This window comes from Barbus barbus (genome assembly GCF_936440315.1).
Source record: "Barbus barbus genome assembly, chromosome: 23".
Taxonomy (NCBI): domain Eukaryota; kingdom Metazoa; phylum Chordata; class Actinopteri; order Cypriniformes; family Cyprinidae; genus Barbus; species Barbus barbus.
In genome coordinates, this window is record NC_136751.1 from 7,747,381 (window position 1) to 7,774,455 (window position 27,075).

At 38.8% G+C, this 27,075-nt stretch overlaps 1 protein-coding gene across 2 annotated transcripts; it reads left to right on the top strand.

Moving 5' to 3' along the window:
* Nucleotides 1–8,216: 8,216 nt before the first annotated feature.
* On the top strand, nucleotides 8,217–25,126 carry LOC306842747 (mitogen-activated protein kinase 6-like). Of its 2 annotated transcripts, none has more exons than XM_079373795.1 (6): nucleotides 8,217–8,405; nucleotides 13,491–14,670; nucleotides 20,426–20,570; nucleotides 21,168–21,332; nucleotides 21,570–21,771; nucleotides 21,871–25,126. In XM_079373795.1, the coding sequence occupies exons 2-6, from the start codon at nucleotides 14,116–14,118 to the stop codon at nucleotides 22,988–22,990; spliced, it is 2,187 nt and encodes a 728-aa protein (XP_079229921.1). In that variant the 5' UTR covers nucleotides 8,217–8,405; nucleotides 13,491–14,115; the 3' UTR covers nucleotides 22,991–25,126. The 2 variants fall into 2 exon arrangements, with proteins under 2 accessions (XP_079229921.1, XP_079229920.1); XM_079373794.1 differs by lacking the exon at nucleotides 8,217–8,405 and adding an exon at nucleotides 11,951–12,058.
* The last annotated feature ends 1,949 nt before the right edge of the window (nucleotides 25,127–27,075 follow it).

Genomic DNA, 27,075 nt, shown 5'->3' on the forward strand with positions numbered 1-27,075 from the left:
GTAATGCAGCCTACAAAAAGCCTTATACAACAAACTACTTCTTTTGGAGTCACCTATCAAAGACTACTAGAATCTAGATTCTCCAGTTAAACTGCCTAAATTATGAGACAAATATTGACCCTGAAATCCCAAGAAGCACCATCCTAAATTAAATGATCAAATACAGAAGCTACATATTTACATTAACCATTCTAAAACTTGCAGGCCTATTTCCCGACATCTGGAACCAGGGCTTCCTTACTCCAATTCATACAACCTGAATTACGGAAATGTTGGGACGTTTTTTAAATGTGAATAAAATGAAACCTAAAAGACTTTCAAATCACATGAGCCAATATTTTATTCACAATAGAACAGGGGTGTCAAACTCAGCTCCTGGAGAGTTTAGATGCAACCCTAATTAAACACACCTGATCCAGCTAATCATGTTATTTGAACCATTGAACAGTACATAACATCATCAAAAGATACAGAGAAACCGGAGAAATCTCTGGGCGTAAGGGACAAGGTCGTAGACCTTTGTTGGATGCCCGTGGTCTTTGGGCCCTCAGACGACACTGCATCACTCATCGGCAGGATTCTGTCATTGACATTACTAAATGGGCCCAGGAATACTTCCAGAAACCACTGTTTCTGGAACCACCATTTGCAGATGCCAACTAAAGTTCTATCGTGCAAAAAGGAAGCCATATGTGAACTTGGTCCAAAAGCGCCATCGTTCTGTGTGGCAAGGCTCATTTAAAATGGACTGTTTCAAAGTGGAAAAGTGTTCTATGTTTAGACGAGTCCAAACGCCATGTCCTCCGGGCTAAAGATGAGGGAGACCTTCCTGTGTGTTATCAGCATTCAGTTCAAAAGCCAACATCTCTAATGGTATGGGGGTGCATAAGTGCATACAGTATGGGCAGCTTGCATGATTTGGAAGGCACTATGAATGCTGAAAGGTATTTAAAAGTTTTAGAGTAACATATGCTCCCCTCCAGGCGACATCTATTTCAGGGAAGGCCTTGTGTATTTCACGAGGACAATGCTGCTGAAACCACATATTGCATCTATTACAACAGCATGGCTTCATAGTAGAAGAGTCCGGGTGCTGAATTGGCCTGCCTGCAGTCCAGATCTTTCACCTATAGAGAACATTTCAACTATAGAGAACAAACGAAAAATACATCAAGAAGACCACAAACTCTTCATAAGCTGGAAACCTATATCAGGCAAGAATGGGACCAAATTCCAACACCAAAACTCCAGAAACTCATAAATTTGATGCTCAGACACCTTCAAAGTGTTTTGAAAAGAAGAGGAGATGCTACACCATGGTAAACTTGCCCCCATCCCAACTATTTTCAGACCTGTAGCAAGCATTAAATTTGAAATTAGCTCATTTTGTGCATGAAATGGTACAATTTCTCAGTTTAAACATTTGTTATGTAGTCTATGTTCTATTGTGAGTAAAATATTTTCTCATGTGATTTGAAATTCTTTTAGTTTTCATTTTATTCAAATTTGAAAAATGTCCAAAATTTCTTGAATTTGGGTTGTAATATCAGAGACAAATCTGACCCCAGCAACAACTGTGGTATAGCCTATGTGTAAAAAGTAACCAAGGGAAACTTTTTTGCATCATTGTGTTTTGCTTAAACAGCAGATTCTTCCACTTTCTCACTCACAAATAAATTTTGAGTAAATGCCAAGATATTGCATATCAGATGTTATACTCTCCACATACTCTAATTGACAAGCAAATCAACCAGAACAAGTAGAATCTTGTCATGCTTTGTATCTTTTGACATAATTTGGCATGAAGAACTTTTACTTCAGTTGACTGTGGCATTGGAGGAAAACCATGATATCGTCAAATCAATACACAAACAACAAATTTGCGTTAAATTGGTGACAAACAGACAGATTTCTGCCCTCAGAGTCATGGATTAAGTCCCATGCTATTCAATATATACATCAATGAACTAATGAGGGCTCTGGAACAGTCTTACTCTACTAGACATTGAAGTCAAATGTCTCCTGTTTTCCTATGATCTGGTGCCAATGTCAACCAAAACAAAAGGGTTACAGCAGTATCTTCCTGCACATTCGGTCAGACATGGGCTTTGACAGTTAACACCAAAAAGAGAAAAATAATGATATTATGAAAAAGACACAGTTGCCAAGAACAACATCATAACTTCAAATTAGACAACGTCCTTGGAGCCCATTCAAAACTACACATACCTCGGTATAAACAGGAAACTTTGACAAGGCTGTGAACCCGTGAGACGAAGCAAAATTAGTTTTTTACTCTATGAAAAATATCAAAATTGACCTTGGTTCTAGAACCCATCCTGCTCTGTGGATTTGAGGTCTACTGTGGTCCACTGACTTACCAAGAATTCATTAAATTGTCAAACATCCACAGAGAATCTGCTGCCAGAATATGCTATAAGAATCTCCAAATTATGCCTGCAGAGCAGAATTAGTACTGCACCCACTAATTATTAAAACTGAAAAATAAGAGTCCTTAAATTTTAAAAAATGTATTTATTTATTTATGCTGACCGCAGGGAGAAGCCTCTTCAGCCCGCTGGTCTTAAGCCTGTGGTCTGGTCTCCTGCAGTCTTCGTTATCAAGATTGCAAGATTTTCAGAATGTAGCTGCAAGGCTTCTGACTGGGTCTAAAAAAAGAGGGACCATATCTCCCTTGTTTTAGCATCCCTTCGCTGGCTTCTGGTTAAATTCAGGGGTGATTTTAAAATCATTAATTTTGTATATAAGGAGCTGTTCGTCTGTGCACCAAGGTGCCACTGTGATGCTACAAATCAAAGGGTGATTGGGCCTTTTATTGTGGCTGGGCCCAAGCTTTGGAATAGTCTTCCCTGTGAGGTCTACTCCTTCATTGGATATTTTTAAGTCTACTTTTAAATCCTATTTTTATTCTTTAGCTTTTAGATGTCTGTAGCTGTTGTTTTTATTGTCTAGACCTGCTTGTGCACACTGTATAACATTTTGGATCTATCTTTATTGTGTTTCAATGTGCTTTATAAATTATTATTTTGTTTACTAGGATGAGAGTTGCTGAAATCGCGTTTGGTCTCGTACTGTATCGTGTATCTTGTCAGTGTGTGCACTTGCTTGGCCATTTGTAGTTGATAAACAGGAAAGTGGGTCCAGCTGAATTGAAATGATCATTTGTTAGATTGGTATAATAAAGGTTATTATACCGCGGCAGCGGTCGCGGCAGTCGTCGTGTGAAGCCCTCTTAGTGTGAAGACCAAAGAGTGTAAAGACCATCGACTCTACCGTGCGACTCCACCGGGCAGGGACACCGGCAAGGGATAGTAGTAGCTTTTTATTTAATTTTTTCATTGATATGTTTATTATTGAAATGTTGTTGTTATATGCATGTGTTAATTTTATTTAATTTCTTTATTTTCTTAAATATGTGGGTAGATAGTATTTATAGAGTTGTAACTTTTTAGTTTTAGTTACTTTTTCTTATTTGTAAGTCGCTTTGGACAAAAGCGTCTGCTAAATGACAAAAGTAAAAAGTAAAAGTAAGTTATAAATGTTGTTGTTGCTGACACACCAAACTGAAATCATACAACTAGTGGCGACATGATAAATGTTCACATGCCAGGACTCAAACTCGGGACACCCAAAGAGTAAGGGCACTATATGTTGGTGCGTTGCCCATGAAGCTATTGATGCCGACAATGATGGCCCAACTTTGGCCACAATCACAATCTTTAGAGCTGACTTTACAATCCAAAACATGTCCAACTAAACCCCAGAATAAAATGCCATTTAGATCAAATCAGTTTCTTTTAAAACACAAAAAGAAAAATATCTAAAACACTGGACAGAAGCAACTCAACAAGTAAATCAGAATGTGATCTGAAAGAAGTCTTGACAATATACAGACTCTTAACATGCAGAAAATGCTTTGGCAGTGTACGTAACTTGAATCTTGAACATAGCTTAAGACTAAAACAAAAACATTACATCTGTCATATTGAAAACAGTGGGGTTAAATTAAAATGATTACAGCAATAAAGCAGTTTTGGTTCATAAGTGCATGTGCTGTTGAAGCTAAGCTAGCTTATGGTGTGTCAGCATCACATGGCAGTGCTGTCTGGAAGGGTGAACACTCACAACAAACAACCAAATCAGGCATCCAAAGGGAACAGAAGAAGATAAAGCCTCCCTGGGCATGACTGCCAAGCATTCTCTCTCTCAATCTCTGAAAGGGGATTGTCCAAAGGCTAAAGGAGCCGGACTGGCTACCTCTATTGGCCTCCCTTGCTTAATTCCTGTTTATAAATTGCATGGTTAGCGAGTGCCAATCCAGTTACATCACAGAAAACCCAGATTCTGCTGTATCCCAAACTGCACTTGACTGCAATCAAACGCATGCAAGGACATGTTGTGACAGTGATGTTTGTCCCCAGGCAAGACAGATAGTAGAACAGAGTTACATCACATAACCCAGTATGTATCCAACAACTCTTTCACACAATTCACTGTCCCCAGTTCCTATCCAAACTGAAAGAGGCATCTACCTCTGACCCCAGACCTGTCCTTACTAGAGTCTCACCATCAATATTATAGGCTCAGACAGCTACCCAAACCTGCCCTTACACAGTCATCCTCGATTCAGACTTTAGCATAGAATCTGGTCCACTTTCCATATTCTGGTAAAAACCCAATTAACTTAAAAGATTCAATCAGCGTTGTTTTATGTTCTGGAGAAAGCGCGCACATGTGTCTTGGTACTTTACAAAATGACGGAAGACGGTAACTTTGGCTATGTGTGGCTAAGTTGAGCCACTGATGTCACATGGACTGTTTTAACAATGTCCTTACTATGTTTCTGGACCTAGGAACATTTAACATTGTGTTGCTATGCAGGGTCAGAGAGCTCTCCGATTTTATCAAAAATATCTTAATTTGTGTTCCAAAGATGAACGGAGGTCTTACAGGTTTGGAACGACATGAGGGTGAGTAATTAGTGACAGAATTTTCCTTTTGAGGTGAACTAACCCTTTCAGCCCACAATACAGAACAAAAGCTCTGTTGCCAAGTCAGTTTCATTGTGACTTTAACCCCGGTTTCACAGACACAAATTAAACCTAAAACAATGTAAGTCTGAGCTGTTTGAACTGAAAGAAACTTGCACTGACTGTTTTTAAAATATATCAGTGCCTTTGTTTTTTTTTTTTTTTTTTTTTTTTTTTTTTTTTTTTTTTTCAAGACACATTTATAAAAAATACTTAAATGTCCTATTTAAACTACTGCATAATCATGGCTTAGTCTAAGCCCTGTTTGTGAAACCAGGCCTAAAATTACTATTTCCCCTGGACTGATTTAAACTTGTACAACCTGAGTCTCAGAAACTAAGTAAAGCCAGCCAATCACATTTGAACCTGCTGTTTTAAGAGAGCTACTGCACTTTTTGCATTCCATATGCATCAGGTGGTGGGTATGCTGCCAGAGGCTGAATGATGAGCCCAGACATGTGACCCAAAAGTTATATCTCATTGGTTGGTAAATTTCGATTGCAATTTTTCATTGCAACACCAAAGAAAAAAAAAGTTTTGTTCTCAGAAAAACACTTATGTGAAAGCACAATAATATCCTGCTGCATACACCATGCAAATCTGAGCATATCAATAAATGAAGTGAACATTGTGTGTGTGTGTGTGTGTGTGTGTGACCTTTTCTCTAGTTGATGGGAAGAAAAACATTAGAGCTGGTAATCCTTCACTTATTCTTTGACCTCCTTAAAAAGTATGCCAAAACACTTACATTCATTGAAGTTCTCTCTTATTCTTGGGGACCTATCAATCAGTCAAAGTCTGTGCTCATCCAAACCTGTGATATGTCATTCATTATCAGCAGCGGTATGCTTTTAAAGATAGGCACAAACAGTTTAAGATGGAAACATTGACTCCAATTCCTATGACCTTAAGGGTGTCAGCATATTCGAATATGGGATGTGATTATGACCTTTTTTTCTGAGAAGGAGATAAACACATAGGCTATACGTGCACTTATTCCACATCTTTGCAGTTAAAGATTCATTCAATGCTGAAAGCTTTGTGTTCTCTGAACCCTAGTTATCTTAAACAAGGTTTTGAATCACTGACAGCAGTCTGAATTGTAATGAGGGGCTGGTGCAGGCTGGTACAGACCAAACTGATACAGCCCATGCAAATGAATGATTCGCCGATGTCATCAGGGTCCTGAAAGGGCAACCTATTTCTGATGTCAATGCATAACACAGCCACATGAAATGCTTACTCACCCTCATGTCGCTCCAAACCAGTAATAATTTCTTTGTAAACAAGAGGGGAAATGTTGAAGCACACTTTTTGCCACTTTGATTTGTTATTTGTTACTTTAGCATAATAAATTAATATGAGCTCTGTCTGCAAACAGAGTAAGAATCTTTCAGAATATGCGATTTTGATTCATTTCTATTTTTGATGACAGTAGCTACTAATACACACCTCAATTTTAATAATCTACTAATACTGAGTCACCGTAGTTTTATTCATAGAACAAAAAGTTTTATTCATTTTTTCCCCCAAAATGTTTCTTGTTAAACATATTCATTCAAACAACAACACAAATCCTCATTGTTTTAGTTTAAGTTATGATGTATATCACTGGCTATATAATGTAAGTGTTGCTACTTTTTGTTATTAGCTTGTACCATAGTTATCTATATACTTCAAAACAGTAGCTTTAGTTTAGTTTAATCACTGTACTTTACATTATGCCTAGCTTGTAGCTTGGCAAACTAGCAGCTACGGAAATGTGTGTCATAACCTTACTTGTTTTTATTTGTCATCTGGGAATGCGAACAGGTTGACAGTGCCTGGATCTCCAGTACCCCTAAACAGAATATAGAAATCCAGATGGTAATAAGACTAATAGACACACGGGTCACAGGCCCACTGCCAACTATTTAGAGCCTTTTATTTTGATAACATCACACCCTTGATGCAAGCATCTGTTGGTGGAAATGTTGACCTCATGGACACACAAAAGACATGCATGCAGAGCTCACGGCATGACAGGAACGGAGAGAAAAATAGACAGATGATTAGCGAGGGGTATAGCAAGAGGAAAAGAGATGGATTTCTGCAACATGACACACAACCACCCACATATAACCCGTAACTTTATCACACCCAAGTATTTCTCTCCTGTAAACATCCAAAGTGTGGCAGACGTTCAGAGTACCCTCCATGGAAATACAGCCCCAATGCTCAACAAAATAACAGAACTACCTGACAAAAACATATTGTGGTGGGACCATTGTACATTGATATTTATATGGTACTGAATGATTATCACATGGACTACCATTGTAAATACTAAAGTTACTACTTTGAAATTAGTTCCTTGTCTAGACCAATAGATTTGCATTAGCAGATTTCACTTTATATTGGAATTAACAGATTTAAATGTTACTAGAACATGCAAAAGTGCTGAAAAAGTAAGTAATGAAAAACACTTACATTTTAAGATAATTAATTGGACTGCACACTGTATAGTGCATCATAGACATGCACGTGTACACTTAAAGTTGGCATGAACAAAATTCAAAACTCACGTACAGTATTAGAGTGGGAAACCTCAGGAACTGAATCACAAAAATCGGTATTCTTATGACAAGTGGTTGGAATGAAGTGGTTAAAAAAATAAGAGGGCTTAATAACCAAATCCAAAATCCTCATTGGAAGATCATGTGCATTGTATCAGACTAATGTGCACTAATCATAAGTCATGCAATATAAGTCTATTAAAAGCGTATCTGTTGAAGGAACAGTTAGTCTGAACCTTGCTACTTCAGAACAGCACAATCAGCTGAAATAATATTTGCCTACGGTGACCGGTCACGTTGTATTAAAGCAGATAATTTTCTCTTTTGTTTGATTCACCTCTAACTCAAACAGCAGTCAGCCTGCTGCTGTCTAATAAAAAGGAAATTCTAATAATCTTAGTTTGCGTATGTGCACAGAACACCCAAGTAATTTTAATGACATAAAGAAAAATGGGTAAAAAGTGCAAGAAATAAGAAAAGATTAAGAGAGAGAGCTTGTAGAGTGACCTGTAATAGGACTAGAGTTGGCGCTGACTAACAGAACCATACACAGAAGAAACTCCGCCCCTTCTCTCCCAGCCTATAACAGCCCACTATGGAGCCCGAGTCCAGAAACAGATGAGTGTTCTTCCTGCCACTACCGCTCTGGACACCCTCTGGCCTTCTGTGTCGACCTGTTTTTAACCTCTGCTTACTGGATACTGTCTTTTGGATACCTTTTCTCACTTCTTTGACACTTTCGCATGGATTACTGATTTAAAAATGCATTCCCAGCTGCTGTTGGATGAATTCAGCCATGGTAAGTTACCTGTTCTTACCTGACCTCACTTGTTTGAACCTTGCTGCTTAATTTGTAACACTTACTAATAAGGTGACACTTATAACACCGCTGACTAAGTTTCAGAGACCTTTTTTCCTGGTGTCCTTCTCTGTCTGAGGACATTTAATATAGACACTGAATGTTTCTGTGATTTATGATGACAGGTTGGGAAGGGTCCCAGAAACGGTGCACACACACAGCTTCAGGATAGGTCCTGGCATGGCTCACTTGTGCATAGCGAAGCTTCAAATCTCTCATAATCAGAAGTGCATCAGTGACCCCTAAACCAGCACAGTTACAATTTACAGCACAGCTTCATTGGAACATCATTAAGTGAATAGATATAATGTAATTATAGGGCACATAAATCAACTGTTTGGTAAGAAGAGCGCTGATTCCCCAATAAAACTCTAGACAGCATGTTCTCACAAGCAGTAAACAGAATGTACAGGCGTCCAGCAAAGAGAGTCGTGAGAGGGTGTAGGAGGCTCATTGGACCGTAATAACTGGCTCACTGGATTATGTAAACTATAGATCATGGAACATTCCTCTACGGCTTTACGGTTTTGATCAGTAGTTTCTCAGTGACGTCTGCGACAACTAAGATAAATCTCTCTGCAGGATGGAGGTGTCAATCATCTGAATGTTATGTAATTAACTGTGATGGTGTCAAGTGGATGCCTGCTGGTTAATAATATGGGCTGCTTTCACAATGCTTGCAGGTTGACGCCAAGCAGCCGTGACCCAGGAACTATAGAGTGACTGGTCATTGTGCCCTTGATCAGCAACTCATGATTTCCCCCAAGGGAGCTCCTGTACTGGAAGATGTTTTGCATATAAAAAGCATGTTAAATGGTGTGTAAATGCTTAAAACATTACACATTTATTTTGGTACTGTGTTCATATTGTGGATGGATAATCTTGGCTGTGTGATTCGTCTAAATAAGTTCACATTTTGTCTGGTAGCTTCCAAAGGTGAAAAGGCAAAACCTCATGTGTGATTTCTATGAAATGTTGTCATTTTATAAATGTTAGGTTGTGAAAGTGGGTTGTGAGCGTTTGTTTAAGATGGTCTGGTGATAGAGAGGGTAATAAACCTCAATGTCTGACGTGTGTGAGGGATTGACACACCTCAGCTGTTACCCAACACCTACTGTTCTCCTTCCACATGCTAGACACAAAGTCCACATTATCACACCACTAGCTTGTGTTTATATTTATCCTTATTCAAATGAATCCCTCTGCAATCACAAAGGTTTGCATGGGTCACGCAAGTGTTTTATGGGTTGATCTGGGCTTCTAGAGTGGCTGACCTATAAGATGTTAAGCGTGAAACAGGGCTGTGTGAAACTCTTCCATCATAAAATTTTAATAACCAGTAACACTATACGTCTCCGCGTTACACAACATTGCTATCTAGATGGGTAACCTCTTAATAGTCCCACATATGAATAGCTTGCACCTTATATTAGACTTGAATATTTATTATACCCACACAAAATGATGAAAAAAAAGACGCAGAATGTACATTTTCCCTTTTCCATACACTGACTGGAGTGCTCAAGCAGTGTTATTTTATTATCGTTGATATACTATTCTAGTTTTTGTTAATATTTTGAATTATACTTTTATTTAGACATTTTCTGTTTTTAATTGAACTTTTTACTAGCCTAGTTTTTTTTATATGTATATAGTTTATTATTTTTTTATTTATTTAGTTATCTTAGTACTTTAAATTAAACTAAAGTAAAATATTGGCTTGGCAGCTAGTTGAAATAAAATAAGTTAAATATATTTTATGTTTTCAAATATATTGTTAATATTTGTTTTGTCTCCAAAAAAGAAAAAAAAAAGTTCAAAAATGATTAATGGCAGCTTTTTCAGAATGATGGTTTACAAAGCTGAGGACTTAGAGTACACTCTAAAAAAAACATGCTGGGTTGTTTCAACCCAACTTTGGGTCAAATATGGACTAACCCAGGTGTTTTTACATTCAATTTTTAATCCAAAAATTGGGTTAGTCCATATTTGACCCAAAATTGGGTTGAAACAATCCAGCATTTTATTTTATTAGCCTAAGTGATTGATAATTAATATAAAATCCATAATAAACATTATAGGCCTATTTTGTATTTATAATGTTACAGCAATCTATAAAATGTTTTCTGCTGGGATATAGGAGTATATAAAACGTGTGATATGATGAGTATGGCTCACACATGGCAGTGCGATGGTGTTATAAAGCGCAGTCGTAGTGCGGCATAGACGCGAGCGCACGGGGATTCACATGCGCGCTTCTGCTGATGATGCTGCGCCGCATCCATCCATTCATTCAGCGCTGGCGCAGGACATACAGTCCTGATTATTCCGCTCCGCCTCATGCAGCTCAGTTTAGCTACATTCAGTGTGTTTAAACACGTGTTGGTTACCAAATCCGCCTGGAAGCTTGTGAGCATCATGGTTTTCAGACAGCTCGTCTGCGGCGATGTTGCAGCATCATCATGCGTCCTCTGCTCATAACCATATGAAGACACTCGGATAATAACCATAACGTGCTTTCTGGAAATAACGGGGACGGAACAGGGAGGGAGAGACTAATCGACCCAAATGCAGTGAGTAGTGCTGGATCAGAACATGCTGTCTGTACATCAGATAAGAACCTATGAAGGATGTTGTTGTTAGGCATGGGTAGTTTAGTCGATGATGTTGTTGTGATTGTGACGATGGACAAATAAATAAATTAACAAAGTACACAAGTAGCCTAAGTAAACCCTGAAAGTTCAAGATACAAATTACATCACCGCAGACCCTGCGTTATAAATCAGCATCTGGAATTAATCCGCCCTGAAGCAAATAAGAGTAGGTTATGTAACACCCTGCAGCAGGTTCTCTCCTAATTTAGAAGAATATTACACAAAATGCACTTGTGATAACTGTAGGATACAGATTATTACAAATATTGTTCAGGGAAACCTGTCTGAACACATTATTTTTGTAATTCCATTTGATGCCTTAGTGAGCAGAAATATAATAATAATAATAATAATATAGCTTAAACTAGCCTATGTATAACAATGAATTTTATTGTTGAGTTTTGAGATGTTTTTGAATATTTTTAAAAGAATGCCTGCGCTATTCAAATATAAATCAAGCTTATTATTATAAAATATGTAATGCTTAAAATAATTAGGCCTATGCTAAAAAAATGTTTAAAATATTTAGTTATACACTAGTTTTGTGAAAAAAATAAATAAATTAAAACAAAAATTGTTGTATTTTTATGTGCTGTTGGTGAACTTTAAAAAATCATTTACCTAATTATTAGTTGATTTCACAATTCAGTGTGCACTGTTATAAATTAAAGTACAAATAAATTAAAACAGTGAATATAGCAATAAAAGTTCTCATAGCAATAAAAGAAGCGAGGAGTGCAAAGAGCATTCAATGCGCATGCGTAGCTTCATAGAGCAGCTCTTCACGCGGATAGAAATAGAAGCGCGCAGTGCGCATGCGCAGCAGCGCTTACTCACTGTGCTTCAACACAAGAGCTTCACACGGCAGTTTGCGAGTGGCGCATACAAACCTGACCAAGAACGGTTAGGAATAAAATATACATGACACCCGTGAGAAGAGTAAGTACATGTTTACTGTCTATGCTTTCTATATGAGCCTGTCTGGGGGTGTAAATGTGGCTGTTTGGATAGGTTAAAGGGTTTATTTTAACGGAAAAGGGCGGCGTGATGATCAGCCGTGGCACAATAACCTTCTTTGTTCAGGTAACGCGTTGAAGCGCCTTAAAACATCAAGATTTAACGCGTAAATCATTAGATGACACTGTTTACTCATATATAAGACATTAGTATGGTTATTAAGAGTTTTATTTAACCATCACCTCGGTTATGAATCTTTTTAAAACACGGTTTTAAGGTGACTTGATGTTTATGTGAATCCTGTCGTTATTTATTGTTCCTTTTATTTTAACATCAGTTTTATATCAGGGTTCCTATTGTTTTTATTGTGTTATTGATTCTATTTATAGTGGTTTGAATTGAAGCATTGTTTTGACTCCGAGCCGGTTCAGTTTTAGCTTTAGCATGTAGCCCGAAGGCAAAATGGAGGACCGAAAATGACCAATAAAACCATAAAAACACATCCGGATTACCCGTAAACTTTACAGGACTGCAATATAAACAATTCACCTATATACAACACGATAGTTTATTAGTTTGCCTCGTTATTGTATTTTATTCATCAAATCCTCACTATTTACTTTAATATTTAATTATTAACTACTTGCTTTAGTTATTTCTGGACAGTCTTAATATATTTAGTTTTTGAGTGTTGAATGTTGCAGTGAACATTGTCGTTGTTGTGTTTAATGGAGTTTATGTGGTAGATCCAAAACATATAGTTGGTTTGTGTTTATTAACTAACACTTTCACTTTATCATTGTTTATATATGACTTCTAGGCGTCGGTTTAATATCAGTATTATGACCGATTCAGTGTTTGTTTGCTCCCTCCTTCAGTTAACAAAATGGTCGACCATCATTTCCCTCTCAAACTACTGCAACGTGGCTGAATCGCCCCTAACCTTTGTGTCTTTAGACACCGGCTGGGAAAGCCCGTGTCAATCCATTGCATGCGTGTTCGGATCACTGCGGTGTGTTTTACAGTCTGAGGAGGAGAAACAGGAACCCATGACATCAGATCGTGTAGATGCGTCAGAGTTGGGGTTCATGAACAATAACACAGGAAGCATTGCCCAAGGAGGGCTGTCATGAGTGTATAAGCGTTTTACCGGAGAACTGAATAAGGGGTCCTCTGTATTCTTTTGTGTAGGCTACTTGTGGACTTTTTTTAAATGAGTATGTTACATTAAGATTATTTTACACTGTTTTCAGTATCCTTTATACAGTTGAGCACTGCTCAGATTCATTACATTTTCAATGTCTTCTCCTTAGAAAAGAGAGAGCATATTTATGAAGTGCTCAGTGAATGGATTCTAATTCGAGTTTTGCTCTTCCGACTTGCTAATCAGTTGTGTTTCTGCTCTGTTTTGCAGGGTATCCCAGTGTAAAATGGAGGATAGTTTTGATTGCGACTGCGGTGAGCTGGAGCCGCCTGATCACTGAGAAGAAATCGTCTCTCTGAGATCATCATCCCTTTTGGTTTCCCCACATCAGGTGCTTTGAACAGGAAAAAGGAAGAAAAAAAAAAGATTTAGTCAATTTACTTGGACCGTTAGTAATGCTGCTGCTCAGGGCCAGTCATACACTGAAAATTTCTGCACTGTGACTATGATTTTATAGGTAGTGACTTTTTTCAGTTACGTTCAGAGATATTTGATTGGCCTCCAAATTCATTCCATTTAACATTGAAATTAAAAGAAAAATCTCCCACAAAATACAATTTAAAAAGCTGCTAAAAAGTGCTGTGGATGATGACCGCATATCTTGGCAACATATCCGAATCAGTTGCAAGCATCTCAGAATACGCTGTAACAGTCGTTTCGAGGGAAACGCTCAAGTCTTCATAGGCTTGAGTGTTTGTCTCGTCTTTTTTGCTAAGTTAGGTTTGCTTTTCTCAATTAGCTCTAGTAGTTGCAACTTAAGATCAGCTGCATATAAGTTAAATCGAAATCCTTCCTGCTATAATATCTGCACAGAGCTGCTCTTGTAGACCGCAAAATGGCAGAGAAATTTGAAAGCCTTATGAACATTCATGGCTTTGACTTGGGCCCTCGTTACATGGACCTAAAGCCTCTGGGCTATGGGGGCAACGGACTGGTCTTTTCCGCTGTCGACACCGATTGTGACAAGAGGGTCGCCGTGAAAAAGATTGTCTTAACCGACCCTCAGAGCGTCAAACACGCACTGCGCGAAATCAAGATCATTCGCAGGCTCGATCACGACAACATCGTGAAGGTGTTTGAAACGCTGGGGCCCAGTGGCCGGAGGCTCACGGAGGACGTGAGCTCTCTGACGGAGGTCAACTCTGTGTACATCGTACAGGAGTACATGGAAACCGACCTCTGTAAAGTACTGGAACAGGGCTTGTTGTCCGAGGATCATGCACGGCTGTTCATGTACCAACTGCTGCGAGGACTCAAATACATCCACTCTGCAAACGTGCTTCACCGAGACCTGAAGCCTGCCAACCTCTTCGTCAACACTGAGGACTTGGTACTGAAAATAGGGGACTTTGGACTCGCCCGTATCATGGACCCCCACTATTCCCATAAGGTATCTATTTTTTTTTTTTTTCTCATATTTATCTTTTTCAGTGTTTGATGTCTGTTTCATCTCATTGACAACCATCCAGATGGCTTTTTTGATTGTGTTTGGCTGAGCTATGAATGAGATTTCCTTCCATTCACTAATTCGACGTATCATAGGAAATAAACAGTAGTGCCACATTCCTTGAAATGACACCTCTGACTTCCTGTTTCTGTGACACCCTTTCCTGTATGGTAACATCCAGTATAGTTTCTGCATATCCGGTTGTACATGTCTTGTGTATTTTGAAAGGACTCTCCAGAAATAGTAAGAAAGAACGGCACAGCTGTTCCTTTGTGAATCAAGAGTTGAATACCCAGTGTTTCTTCATATCCTGAATGGGAAATCTGAATAAGTTTCTTAATTCTGCTGTTGACTTTTCTGTTAAGGTTCTCTCATTGCTTCCTGAACAGTTCAGTTTTGTGTGTGGTTTTGCAAGTATGTTGTGGAGAGGTGATTTCACTGGCTGATGTTAGGAGATGTGGCTGGATCCAAGCGTACACGTGTCTCAAATTTATAATAGTTTCTTTTGTGTTGGCTCGCATGATCCATATTCCAGCCAGATCTTCTCTCACACATGTATACAGATGCCTCCTTCAGAGCCTTTTAGAGAGAGAGAGCTGTTCCTGCTTGAGGTCTATGAATAGCTGCTGTCGCTCCCCCGCACATACTCTGCTGGTCTGGGTTTGTTCTACAAGGAACAAGACAATTGTGAGATGATATGCTCTGGTCCTGTAATTACGGAGGCAACTGCTTTACTGACGTGTGACAACTTGCTTATGTTTGAGGATGGAAGGTTTGAGAAATCAGACTAGCTGACCATGTCTACATGGGTATAAGTTTTTTTTTTTTTTTTTTTTAATTGTCATAAATCTCATGAAAACAAGTCATTAGTCACAGTTTAATGTTTATTTCAGCATTGACTCTGAGTAGAAACATAATTATCATTAAAAAGGTTGTATAAACTTCCTTTTGTACAGTTTAAACAGTTAAAACTTGCTTATTAAATTTGATTAGTTATTTAATAAACTTTATTTTTGGTTTTCAGCTTAATGAAAACATGTTCTTTTCCCACTGTTCTCTTGGAAGCATGCTCAGTTTTGCCATTTAAGTTTGTTTTTAGTAAACTTGCACAGTAGTTTAACCAGCTCATTAATTTTGATTCACAAAGCACAGCGGATTTCAGAATGTAGGTCATGAAACTCATGATGATTTTACCCTTCTGTGAATGATTTGTTCCTTGTGTTGTAATCTTGTATGGAGTCTCTCTTCTTTACGTTCCAGAAATGCAGCTATCTTTAATAGCTGAACTTGTTTGTCTGTTTCCCGTAGTGCTCCAATAATTTTTAGACACGCACAGATATAAGGGAATTGTGGATATTCCGATTACGGTGTTGAAATGACACACAATTCTGATCAAAAGAGGCACATGTAACTCATTTGCGCATACACAGTCAGAATACAACTAGATTTACATATTAGGAAAGTTCATGTTTATGTAAACACGATTGCTAATTCTCCAGAAAATGTCACTATTTTGTAAAGAGGTTGACTCTTACACTGCTTCTTTCCAATCCTTCTTTTTTTTTTCGTGTCTGTCTCTCTCTTTGCTGCAGACTATTGTCAAACTGCTGTGTGCTCACTTTTGCTGACCTGTTTAAGCGGTTTGGTGCATTGATAGATGGAGAACGGGATTGTGTGTGTGATGCCTCTGTGAAACGACCCTTTTCTGCAGTCAGCACTTCAGTGGTGGTTTATGGAGGTTTGTGGGAAGCAAACCTCAGCCACTTCACTGTCTCTAGTTTTATATTCATTAACTTTTTTTTTTCCTGATGCATCGGTTTTTTTCTGTTGCGTTCCCTAGAATATATGTATTTCTACAAGATTTAAGAAATAGTTGAAACACCCTTTTTTTTTTTTTTTTTTTTTTTTGAAACCCTAAATTGTGACACTCTTGCATTATATACAAAAGATGGCTCTCGTTTTGTTTAAAAGACAATCTATTCTTGCTTGTGTCATGACCATAGCAGACGTCAGATGTGGCTGGATGCTACAACATGAAGGGCCTTGTCAGTGAGTGAAGGCAATCCAGTAAAGTCTTTAAAATGGCCTGCATCCAGTAAGACAGGGCTTCTGTCCATGCAAATGGGGTCATTTTTGAAGGGCTAACTATGATCTAGCTTCAAGCTATAATTCAGACAGGCTGTTGTTTAAGCACTAAACATAAGGTAAGGCTCTGTGGCTGAAAAATCATTGTTTGGAACATGGCAGTACTAGTCAGGGCTGGGAGAAAGTGTAATTGGGCAATGTTTAAACGAGGTTTCTCAGACCTAGAGAGGTAATGATTCATCCGTGACTGGAAGCTTTAATTTGAACCCCTCCACATTCAGAACAAGCCTTGTGTATGGAAGAAAGCAATGGGATTTGTGTTTGGTTTATTCTGTAATTTTAAAGGTCATTTTATTTGGTCTTTTTGTTCTTGCAACATTTTCAAAAGAGAACTTGCTGTACCAAAGGCAAATAATCTTTTAAATGGGACATTTTCTCACCGTTTTGATAATTCAGTATTGCATGGACATGAGCTTTTTACCATACCCTGGTGAGCTGCATTAATTTCTACATGCATGGGCAGCATCCTAACTGTAACAGAACCTCACAAGTCTCTAATTTGAAACGCTCTACATGGCAAGGTATTCTGTTTGTTATACAGAAGTGTACAGGGACTCGGCTCAATTAATTTTGGAGTTTGGCCGTTTACCCCAATACACTTTACTTGTGAAGTACTGCATACAGATTATTCAACAACAGCAGCATTCATTTACATGTTTTACAAGTCTTAAAGGTACAGTAGCAAAAAAAAGGCCAGTTCAATTCTAAGGGCAAAACAGAAAGAAAATCAAGTAAAGCTAGGTTCTGCTCTCGATTAGTAAACCTCAGAGAAGAAAAAATGTATAATTGTAGAACATGGGCTTTTAAAGTATTGTGAGAGGGATCCTGTGTTGAAGGGCAGCTGCTTATTTTTAGAGGGTCTTTTTATCTTGAGCTGCTCTGCTCTAGAAATCCGACCCAGTCTGAGGAATGTTTGGAATTCACGTGCAAAGCGGATCAACCCCCTTCTTCCCTTCCCCCTCTCTTCTCTTCTCTTTGTCTGTGTTTGGCTGAGCTCTCTGGATTCTGGTTTTCCTCCAAGTCCTGCTTTTGATGCTTGCGTGTGTCATTGGGTTCAGACTTGTTCTGCCTCGTCTCTGCAGCCGTTTGAGGTTTTGGAGTTTTTGTGAAGTTACCAGAGGCTGTTTTTCCCCCCGTTGAGCTGCAAAGGGTCTCCTCTGTTCGTTGTGTGTATGTTAAATGTGGTGACTGGAGACTGTGTTTCTTGTACACAGGGGACTTTTAGAGGCATAAACTGGGCCTGGAGTGTTTCTCACTCCTCTCAGCCGTCTTTCTCACATTGACTCATGAGAGAAGCTCTGAAACCAGCCTGAACTGACTCCATCACTAGACTTTGACCTACTTTTGTGGCCTCGGATCACCTTAGAACAGAAATGGAAGATTATTTGTTTTTTAAATATTCACCCTGCGTTCTCATGAAAGAGCAAAAAGGAAGGAGATGCTAATTCCTTTTGTGAAGAGATTTTTTTCAGTTTACGTGGTAATGCGGTAGTAATGCTTGCCTTAGCAAACGCAGATAAATATGAGCTGTGATGGAGTCCGTCAATTCTGTCTGACATTTAAACGTCCTGCTGGTTGGTTTGGAGCGCTCACGTTTTGCATGTCATCTGCCACCTCACGCCACCAGCGAGGGTGGATTTATTTAACATTCAAATGAGTTTCCTAAAATGTGTCATGACTGGTTAGGTTTGACTCCTCCTCGAGAATCATTTATGCAGACGTTTGTGTTTCACTGACCTTATTAAGACTCTTTCGTCAATTTCTGAATGAGCACATGCTGTTCTCTAGGAATATAACAATTCGATCAACTCAGGTTATAAATGAAAAAGTGTCCTTTTATTATTCCTTCTACAAAATGCTGCATATTTCTTCTTGAAATTGAAATTTAAAAAAAAAAACTAAATTGAAATTTTAAAACAACCCCCTAATCAAATAAATAAAACAAAGGAAATCTCTTGATATAAACGAACTAAGGCTTTTCTATAATTTGAATTAGAGGCAACCACTGTATTTTAATCAAGATCCAAACAAAGATGCTGCAAGTAGTTTTTAATCTAAATGAGAATTAGAATTTAGAATTTTATACTGCAAACTGGACTGTTCTAGGACTCCAACCACGTGCAAAATGAGTTGCTTACCTGTAAGTATTCAGTGCCACGCTTTACTCTGAAACAGGCAATTATCATTTATTTGATAGTTCACTCAAAAATGAAAGTTGTCAATTTACTCACTCTCATGTTGTCACAAGCCTGTATAAGTTTCTTTCTTATGTTGAACACAAAAGATATTTTGAAGAACCAAACAGTTGTTGGTCCCCATTGACTTCCATAGTAGGTAAAGAAATGGTAGTCAATGGGGACCATCAACTGTTTGATAACCAGCATTCTTCAAAATATCATTTGTTCAACATAAAAACTCGGGTAAATACAGGTTTAGAAAAACATGAGGGTGAGTAAATGACAATTTACTTTTTTTTTTTAAGTGAAGTCACGTTTATTTATATAGTGCTTTTAACAATACAGATTGTGTCAGACAGCTTTACAATATAGTTTAATCACATTTAATCCTTTAGCAGGATCTTTTTTTTATGTAGTCTTTGAGTAGAATGTGATCTGAATGTTGGTAATATGCTTCCAGGTAATCTGCTCTCATTGCATTATGTAACCCTGCACCAGACCTTTTACGCAGAAACTGACTGATGTTTGTTTTGTAATCCTTTTAAGTTGGTGTTCTTCAAAGCATCTTGCTGTTTTAAGAGGGAGTGAAAGGACACTGAGGTCAGGTCGTGATTGTGTGAAATGATTTCAGTCTGTCAGGCTCTGATGGTATTTGCTGCTCCTGAGAAGGTTTTTCAATGGCCAATTGTGAACATATGGTCTGCTGTAATCTGATTTTAACAGCTTGACACATACCCTGAAAAGAACACGACCATGGAGTCAAAAATAGCCCTCACACTGAACTGTTGGGAAAATTCTGGCCTCAAGAACCACTAGACTTTGTTTGTTTTGGCCACTGGATGTGTACACTGAGTTTGTGTGAGGGTCTTTAGTATGAACGGTGACCCATACGAGCAGGTTGATGTCACTGACTTGTCCACTGTCGTGTCAGGCACGTGATGGATTATCCTGATTCTTTGTCCAGACGAACTGTTTATCTCTTGGTCTGTCTGTCCATTTGTCTCATCCTTTAGTCATTGTCTCTCTGTTTGTCCTTCAGATGCTTCTTGAAGCAAGTTTTGTATCTTAGGGTACAGCTGTCTTTTCAACTAAAGGCTAGATGTGAACCTGGGCCATGTGTTGGAGCTGGTAGCCCTGCTTTAGTCAGGAATTTCTAGTACAGCTGTCCTGAGTGTTTGTGGTGCATGACCTCATCAATGGATGAGATGAGATGAGCAACGTGAAGTATTAAATGCTCAAGCAGTAGGGGGTCTTATCACAATATATGTGAATTACAGTTTCTGCATGCCTTTTAAAGGATGTTTTGTAACTGCAGTGTTATTGCCAAGGATCTTTGTGTGACACTGGTTGTAAGAAATGTTCTCTATCTTCCTTAGGGGCATCTGTCTGAGGGACTGGTCACTAAATGGTATCGTTCTCCTCGTCTGCTCCTTTCCCCAAATAACTACACCAAAGCCATTGACATGTGGGCTGCAGGGTGCATCTTTGCTGAAATGCTGACTGGAAAAACTCTCTTTGCAGGTATTCAAGTGTGTGTGTGTGTATGTCTAAAGTCCTATAATATTGTATTATAACAGTTCGTCTTTTTTTTTTTGTTAATTTCTTTGTCACACTATCTTATCTTGTACATACAATGATCAGGTAGCTAAAAGTCATTTCCTGTATTCTTAGTGTATTCTAAAACTAGGACAAGGTGTTTTATTTCCGCTCTTTTGTAGTAGTAAAAGAGAGAAGCTGTTTCTATGAACTCAAACCTTTTGGAAACTAGGGCAGAACTGTTTTAATGCAATTTAGTGGATGCAAGTTTAGGCACAGCTGGTTTACAGGGTTGCCACTTCCATGGAAATATCTGAATTTAATTGTGAGTTCAGTTCTCTATAAATTTATTTTAACAAGTGCTTATCCAGTAATCCTGTACAAATGGGAGCGTCATGGAAATTCATTATTCAAATGGTGTTGGGACCCTGAGATTAATATTAACTGTCAGCCTTGCCAAACTCAAACATGCACACTAACTAGGCCAGTTTCTTTGAGTATACAAATGTCTCTTGTGCCAAATATTGGCAGTGCAATTTCCTTGACACAGTTTCTGAATCAAGCATTTGTATTTGTGCGCAGGAGCTCACGAGCTGGAACAGATGCAGCTGATTCTGGAATCCATTCCGGTAGTCCATGAGGAAGACAGACTGGAGCTCCAAAGTGTAATACCTGTCTTTATCAAGAACGACATGTCAGAACCACACACGCCGCTCGCCAAGTTATTGCCTGGAGTCAGCCCTGAGGGTTAGTTGCACAAGAATTTTTGCAGAATACATGCAATTCATAGAAACTTCATTTTATGGACACTTAAATTCATGGAAATTGCATACCATTTTCTCTTGCGCACTCCCTTCCCTTTACCCAGCAGCAGTCCATAGGATTGTGTCTTGTTTTTTTTTTTGAGAATTATCTCCGTTTTGCTACTCATACTAAAGCGGAGTTGGCAGTCTAAATCTCATATTGTTCATTTGTTCACTGTAGCCTTGGATTTCCTGGAGAAGATCTTGACGTTTAATCCCATGGACCGGCTCACTGCGGAAGAGGCTCTTGCTCACCCGTACATGAACGATTACTCCTTCCCTCTAGATGAGCCAGTGTCCTTGCACCCCTTCCACATCGAGGATGAGGTGGATGACATCTTGCTCATGGATGAGAGCCACAGTCACATCTACAACTGGGACAGGTGAGCCTCACTTAATGGTGAAAATTCCTTTTTGGGAAGTTGGTTCACCTGGCTGCCATCTTGCCAATGCCATAATTTTGTTTTTCCTTCACTCTGTAGGTACCATGAAAGTCAGTTCTCTGATCAAGACTGGCACCTGCACAGCACCCATGAACTGGAAGATGTGCAGCGTGATCCTCGAGCGATGTCAGATGTCACGGACGAGGAGGAGGTGCAGATCGATCCAAGAAAATACATGGATGGGGAGTGTGAGAAGTTCCTAGAGGATCCATCATTCGATCTTCCACCAGAGCACTCGTGGCAACAGGAAGATCACCATGAGAACAAATACTGCGACCAGGAGTGCAGCTACACTTGCAACTACAAAGCTGTGTCCCCATCCTACCTGGACAATCTGATCTGGAGGGACAGTGAGGTGAACCACTACTATGAGCCCAAACTCATCATTGACATCTCCAACTGGAAAGAGCAGCAAAGCAAAGAGAAGAACGACAAAAAAGGCAAGACCAAGTGTGAGAAGAATGGATTGGTCAAGGCCCAGATCGCCCTGCAAGAGGCGTCTCAGAACCACTGCGTTGCCGAGAAGGATCGCGAACAGGAAAAACACCAGAGCCACAACCAGGGCTTCGACTTTGATTCGTTTATCGCCAGCACCATCAAAATGAGCCTTCAGCCAGAATCCGACGACATTGACCTCCTGAATGAGTTGAATACATCCGTTTCCCAGCTGGACACCCGTGCTCCTTGCGGCTCCATGTCGAAGTCCATCAGTCAGGAGAAAGAAGAGAAGTGTCTAGTCAACCTGGCGCAGCTCGGCGTCCGAGCACCCTGTCCTTGGGAGAGTTTCACGGACAGCGACGTTACCGAGAGCAGCCTAATCGACGAGGCTTGCTGGGACGTCCGCAAAGACGAGCAGCTCCAGAAGGAGAACAGCGGCTGCCAGAGCAGTTACTTAGACCGCCTCTTCAACAAGCGGGAGGAGGTAGATTCCGAGATCCCCGAACCTGTCGAGGAGTCCACACCGGAGGATGACTTCATATCCTGCGGCGGCGAGATAGTCTTTAACATGCAGCTGGAGTCTCTGGCCATTCCGGGGTTCGAGGGAGCGGCTGACATTCCTCTGAAGTCCATCCAGGCCACGTTAACGCCCTCTGCTGTTAAGCGCTCCCCACAAATCGCCCATAAAACCTACAGCAGCATTTTCAAGCATTTAAATTAAACAATCCACCCCGTTCAAGCAGAGTCCAGCTTATTTTTTATAGAGTTATGTATTTCTGTACTTGAATCATTTTTTTTATCTTTTTACATATGGTTACTTTTAAGGAAAATTTCTTTTTTTTTTTTTTTTTTTTTTATCTGTGGATTAAATATAAGTTAATTCAGTTCATAAATTCATCCAAAGTGCTGGACTGTGCTCCTAAACATGAAATATGTTTTTGGCCTCTAATTTTCATTTTCAACTCTGATATATATATATTTAAAAAGAAACTAACGCCATGACATTTGCACACAGTGTACTGTAGATTCAGAAACATTAGGGAAAGACAGAGGAACAACTTAAGTAGTGAAATAGATGGTTTATCCATTTGCAAGCAAAGGAATAGAGAAAAAGAGGGCGGAAATTATGCACTAACCGTGTGGGAGACACCGCCACTGACATCATAATGTGACCTTCTGACTGACAGCCAATAGGACTGACACAAGCAGTGCGTCTTGGCCTTTCTCTTCCTTTTTTTTAATTAAGGCTAATGTATTTATTTGACCTTTTCCACCTCATTTCCATTTAAAAGCAAAGTCTTGTTGTTATTTTGTTCATACTGTAAACTTCCTCAAACGTGATGCCAGCACAGCAAACATTAACCGTAGGTTTGCGATGCGTTAACTGTAGGTTCGTAAAGGCGTTATCTACCTCAAGGTAACAGCAGAAGGTTCTGTCTCCCAACTGTAGTGCTTTAAATAAACACTTGCCCTTTCATCGATGTTTTACTTTTACATTTTGCATTTGCCATAGTGAAGTGTTAAGATCATTTATTTATTTTTAGCAGATGTGAGATATTTATTTGAAGAACGTTGTAATTTTTCAATGTGAGGCATTGGACTTCCATTCTGGTCTGTTTTGGCACTCTGTGTTTGTTTAGCTGTGGATGATCACTCATCCGTTTGAGTTGTACAGAAATTCATTACGTTCTCCCAAGTTCAACCATTTGTTTTCATGAGGATTCACCTTAAGGATTTTATTTTATTTTTTACTTGTAGGTGCTTTGTACGAGTGGAATACTGCTTTATGGCATTTTATGCGCCTAAAAGTCTTAATTTTTTTTCATAAATATAAATATTGTTAGAAACTCTGCATGGAAGAAAACCAATGGAAGGTACATTTAAAATTAAGTTAATGGTGAAGTATATTGTATAAGTCATTAATTTGATTTTAATTGTATGTTTTTATGAAAAACATATTTTTTCCAAGCGAGCATGATTGAATTAGGTTCAGATATAGCATGTAGAAAGTTTTTTTTTTTTTTTTTTTTGGTTAATTTTGCCTTTAAATGCTGGTTTCATTCTGTTATCATTGGTTTCACTGTAAAATAACATCAATAAAATGGCCAGCAAGTGTATCACTGTTATCTGTCTGTTTTTTGAGTGGGAAAATACACATGGGCAAAATTCAGAAAAGCCGTTTCCCTCTGTTAGTTCACACTTGTTGATATAACCAGTCGTTGTTATTTGCTGCAGGTTTGTGGAATGTTTCATAAGCTTGTTCTAGTACCAATAACACCATCACAGGATGTGATCTAAAAGATGTTCCATTTTTTTTTTAATCTCCCAATGTTTTCTTATACACAAGGACATGGAAACAACTAAGGTCATAAATACTAATCGGATGCAAACTATTGTGGCCCAGGGGCCTGTACCATGATGGTGGCTGAACAAACTCCGTTACAGGAGTAGTTTTGAGTTGAGAACCAAACCAGTCCAATCCAGCTTTGTTGGTACCATTAAGCTGATCAACAACTTTGTCAACTCAGGCTTGATACTGAGTTAATGGGAGCACGTGCACATGAAAGTATGACCTCATTAATGAACAGAAACTGATTCACTTCTCGTGAGAGAGTCCGTGCGATTCACAAAGATTAAACAATATGAAGAATTTAAACATTTACACAGCAAGATAAAACGATCTATCCTTGAAAGAGCAAAGCCTAAAGAAAACATCTTGCCGTGTAAGTGCAAGTAGAAGTTGTAAAATTAGTTTTTAGAGTTTATAATATAGGTATAAAACACTTAAATCGAAGCTCATATGTAGTCATGTTTAAAGCTACTGATTCTAAAAATTATATTGCATATTATCTATGTTTACATTAATAAACATAAAAGAAGATAAATTACTATTAAACTAAGCTGGCTTGTGGAATGGATTAAGGGTATAATAATGATATAATTATACAAATAATCATCTCTAAATATCAGACAGATATTATCTTTAAAAATGTTTTACTGTGTAGCGTCCTTTAATTTGGTGTAAGAGAAATTGGGGGAGTGGCTTTATTGCATCGAGATGCGTCACTTTGCTTGAATCTGATTGGTCAAATTTCGGTTTGAGCTCTCTAAACCAGAATATAACCTGGCCTGGAGCAGGTTAGCTGTGGAGCATAAGTTACTATGACAATGAACACAGCTAAAAGCCAAGCCACTTTCATGGTACGTAAAACCCAGAGTCGGCACAAACTAAACCGAAACTTACCTGGCTAGTGAGCTAACCCAGCTTCATGGTACAGACCCCTGGTCCCTCCAGTCCAGTGGAAACGGATTACTATGACAGTAGCTGGTTACTGCAAACCACATGCTATGAAAGATGCTGTCAAGCTGAACTCTCACTTTCTGAAGTCTGATAGAGTGGACTGGACAAGGACTATTTAAAATGAACCAGTGAAGACAAAAGTGAAAGAACTCGAACATCTAAAGTAAACTGATTTCTTATTAGATTGAGATTGCCAACAAATGTCCACATATATTTCACAGCCACTATCACAGGATCACATTTACTGTTCCATTAATAAAGAGCCCTGTTGCAAATGATATGATAGATTATCATTTGTATGATTTCAGAGTTGCTCTTAAAGTGTTTGTTGACCATCCATAGCAACGGATGTTTTGGAGTCTGCCTTGATGCCAGGCTCAGATTTTGTGACCCTGGGCCAGAGGAACTCCCTTCACTGATGGGGTCACTCTTGGGCAGGGGTTGAAACACAATCTCCCTGAGAAGGCTGTAATTTGCCCACTACCATAACAGCAAATATGATCTTACACAGAATGTTAATCTTGTCTCTTCATTAGAAATGTGAGGACAAGGGAACCAGTGAATCTGGTGTTGTAGAAGCCTACAGTTTACTGTGATTATATTCCGTTTCTAATTTCTCACTCAAATTGTGCTGCAGACATGAATGATACATCAAATCATGCAGATTGTTTTGAAAAGGTGTGCTTTTACTTTTCTGTGTTTTAAGTGTCAAAATGATTTGCAATTTATATAGAGACCAGAATATCTTAGTGGAATAGACTTTCCGCTAGGGAACACAAAACACCTTAGCAGCTATAGCAATCCACTAAAACCACAGGAAAAGTGCATGAAAAGTTCACATATACCATCTATGAATGTAACAAACTAATAAGCTGTCTAAAATCAATATGCACAAATAAAACTTGAGCTGCTTATAAGATCTAAATGGAGACTATTCCCACCAGAGCTCAGCTGAAGAGCTGTGAGTTTCAGGATAATAAGCCTCCTTGCATCCTTTTGTTCGGTTCCTTAGGAACATCAGCCACAACATAAGTGTGGTTACCATGTCCCCACTGCCTGGAGGGAGTTCAGTTCCTCTAGACACACATTAATCAGTTGGTTTCTTCAACCTGGGTCCTTTAGAGATGTTGACCTGAATTCCAGCCCGTGGAGAAACAGGTTTCCATGCACTCTGAACATACTACTCTAAAAGCCCATGTTTATAGGGAAAATTGTTTTCATTTACACAGTATTTTTTTTTTAATTTCTTGATGGTATGAGTTGCAATGACATTTTAGTGCCACTTTAATATTACAAAGTGTACGATTTTGAGAACAAGTCTAGAGCAGTACCTCTCAAACCTAGACCCATTAACATGCTTTTACAAATATGAGCGTTGACGTAGATTTAAGCATATGCACACTCTAAGATCAAATCTGAGCGTATGCACGCTTTATAAATGAGGCCCCTGGTTTCTGTCTTGACTCAGAGTCTCGACTACAACTGCATGGTGTTAAAACGCTGCA

Bases quoted from the DNA above. Each gene is read 5' to 3' on its own strand.
- LOC306842747 (XM_079373795.1), top strand. From the start codon at position 14,116: ATGGCAGAGAAATTTGAAAGCCTTATGAACATTCATGGCTTTGACTTG. The intron at 20,571-21,167 runs GTATTCAAGTGT...ATTTGTGCGCAG, and splicing joins TGGAAAAACTCTCTTTGCAG to GAGCTCACGAGCTGGAACAG. The intron at 21,333-21,569 runs GTTAGTTGCACA...TGTTCACTGTAG, and splicing joins GCCTGGAGTCAGCCCTGAGG to CCTTGGATTTCCTGGAGAAG.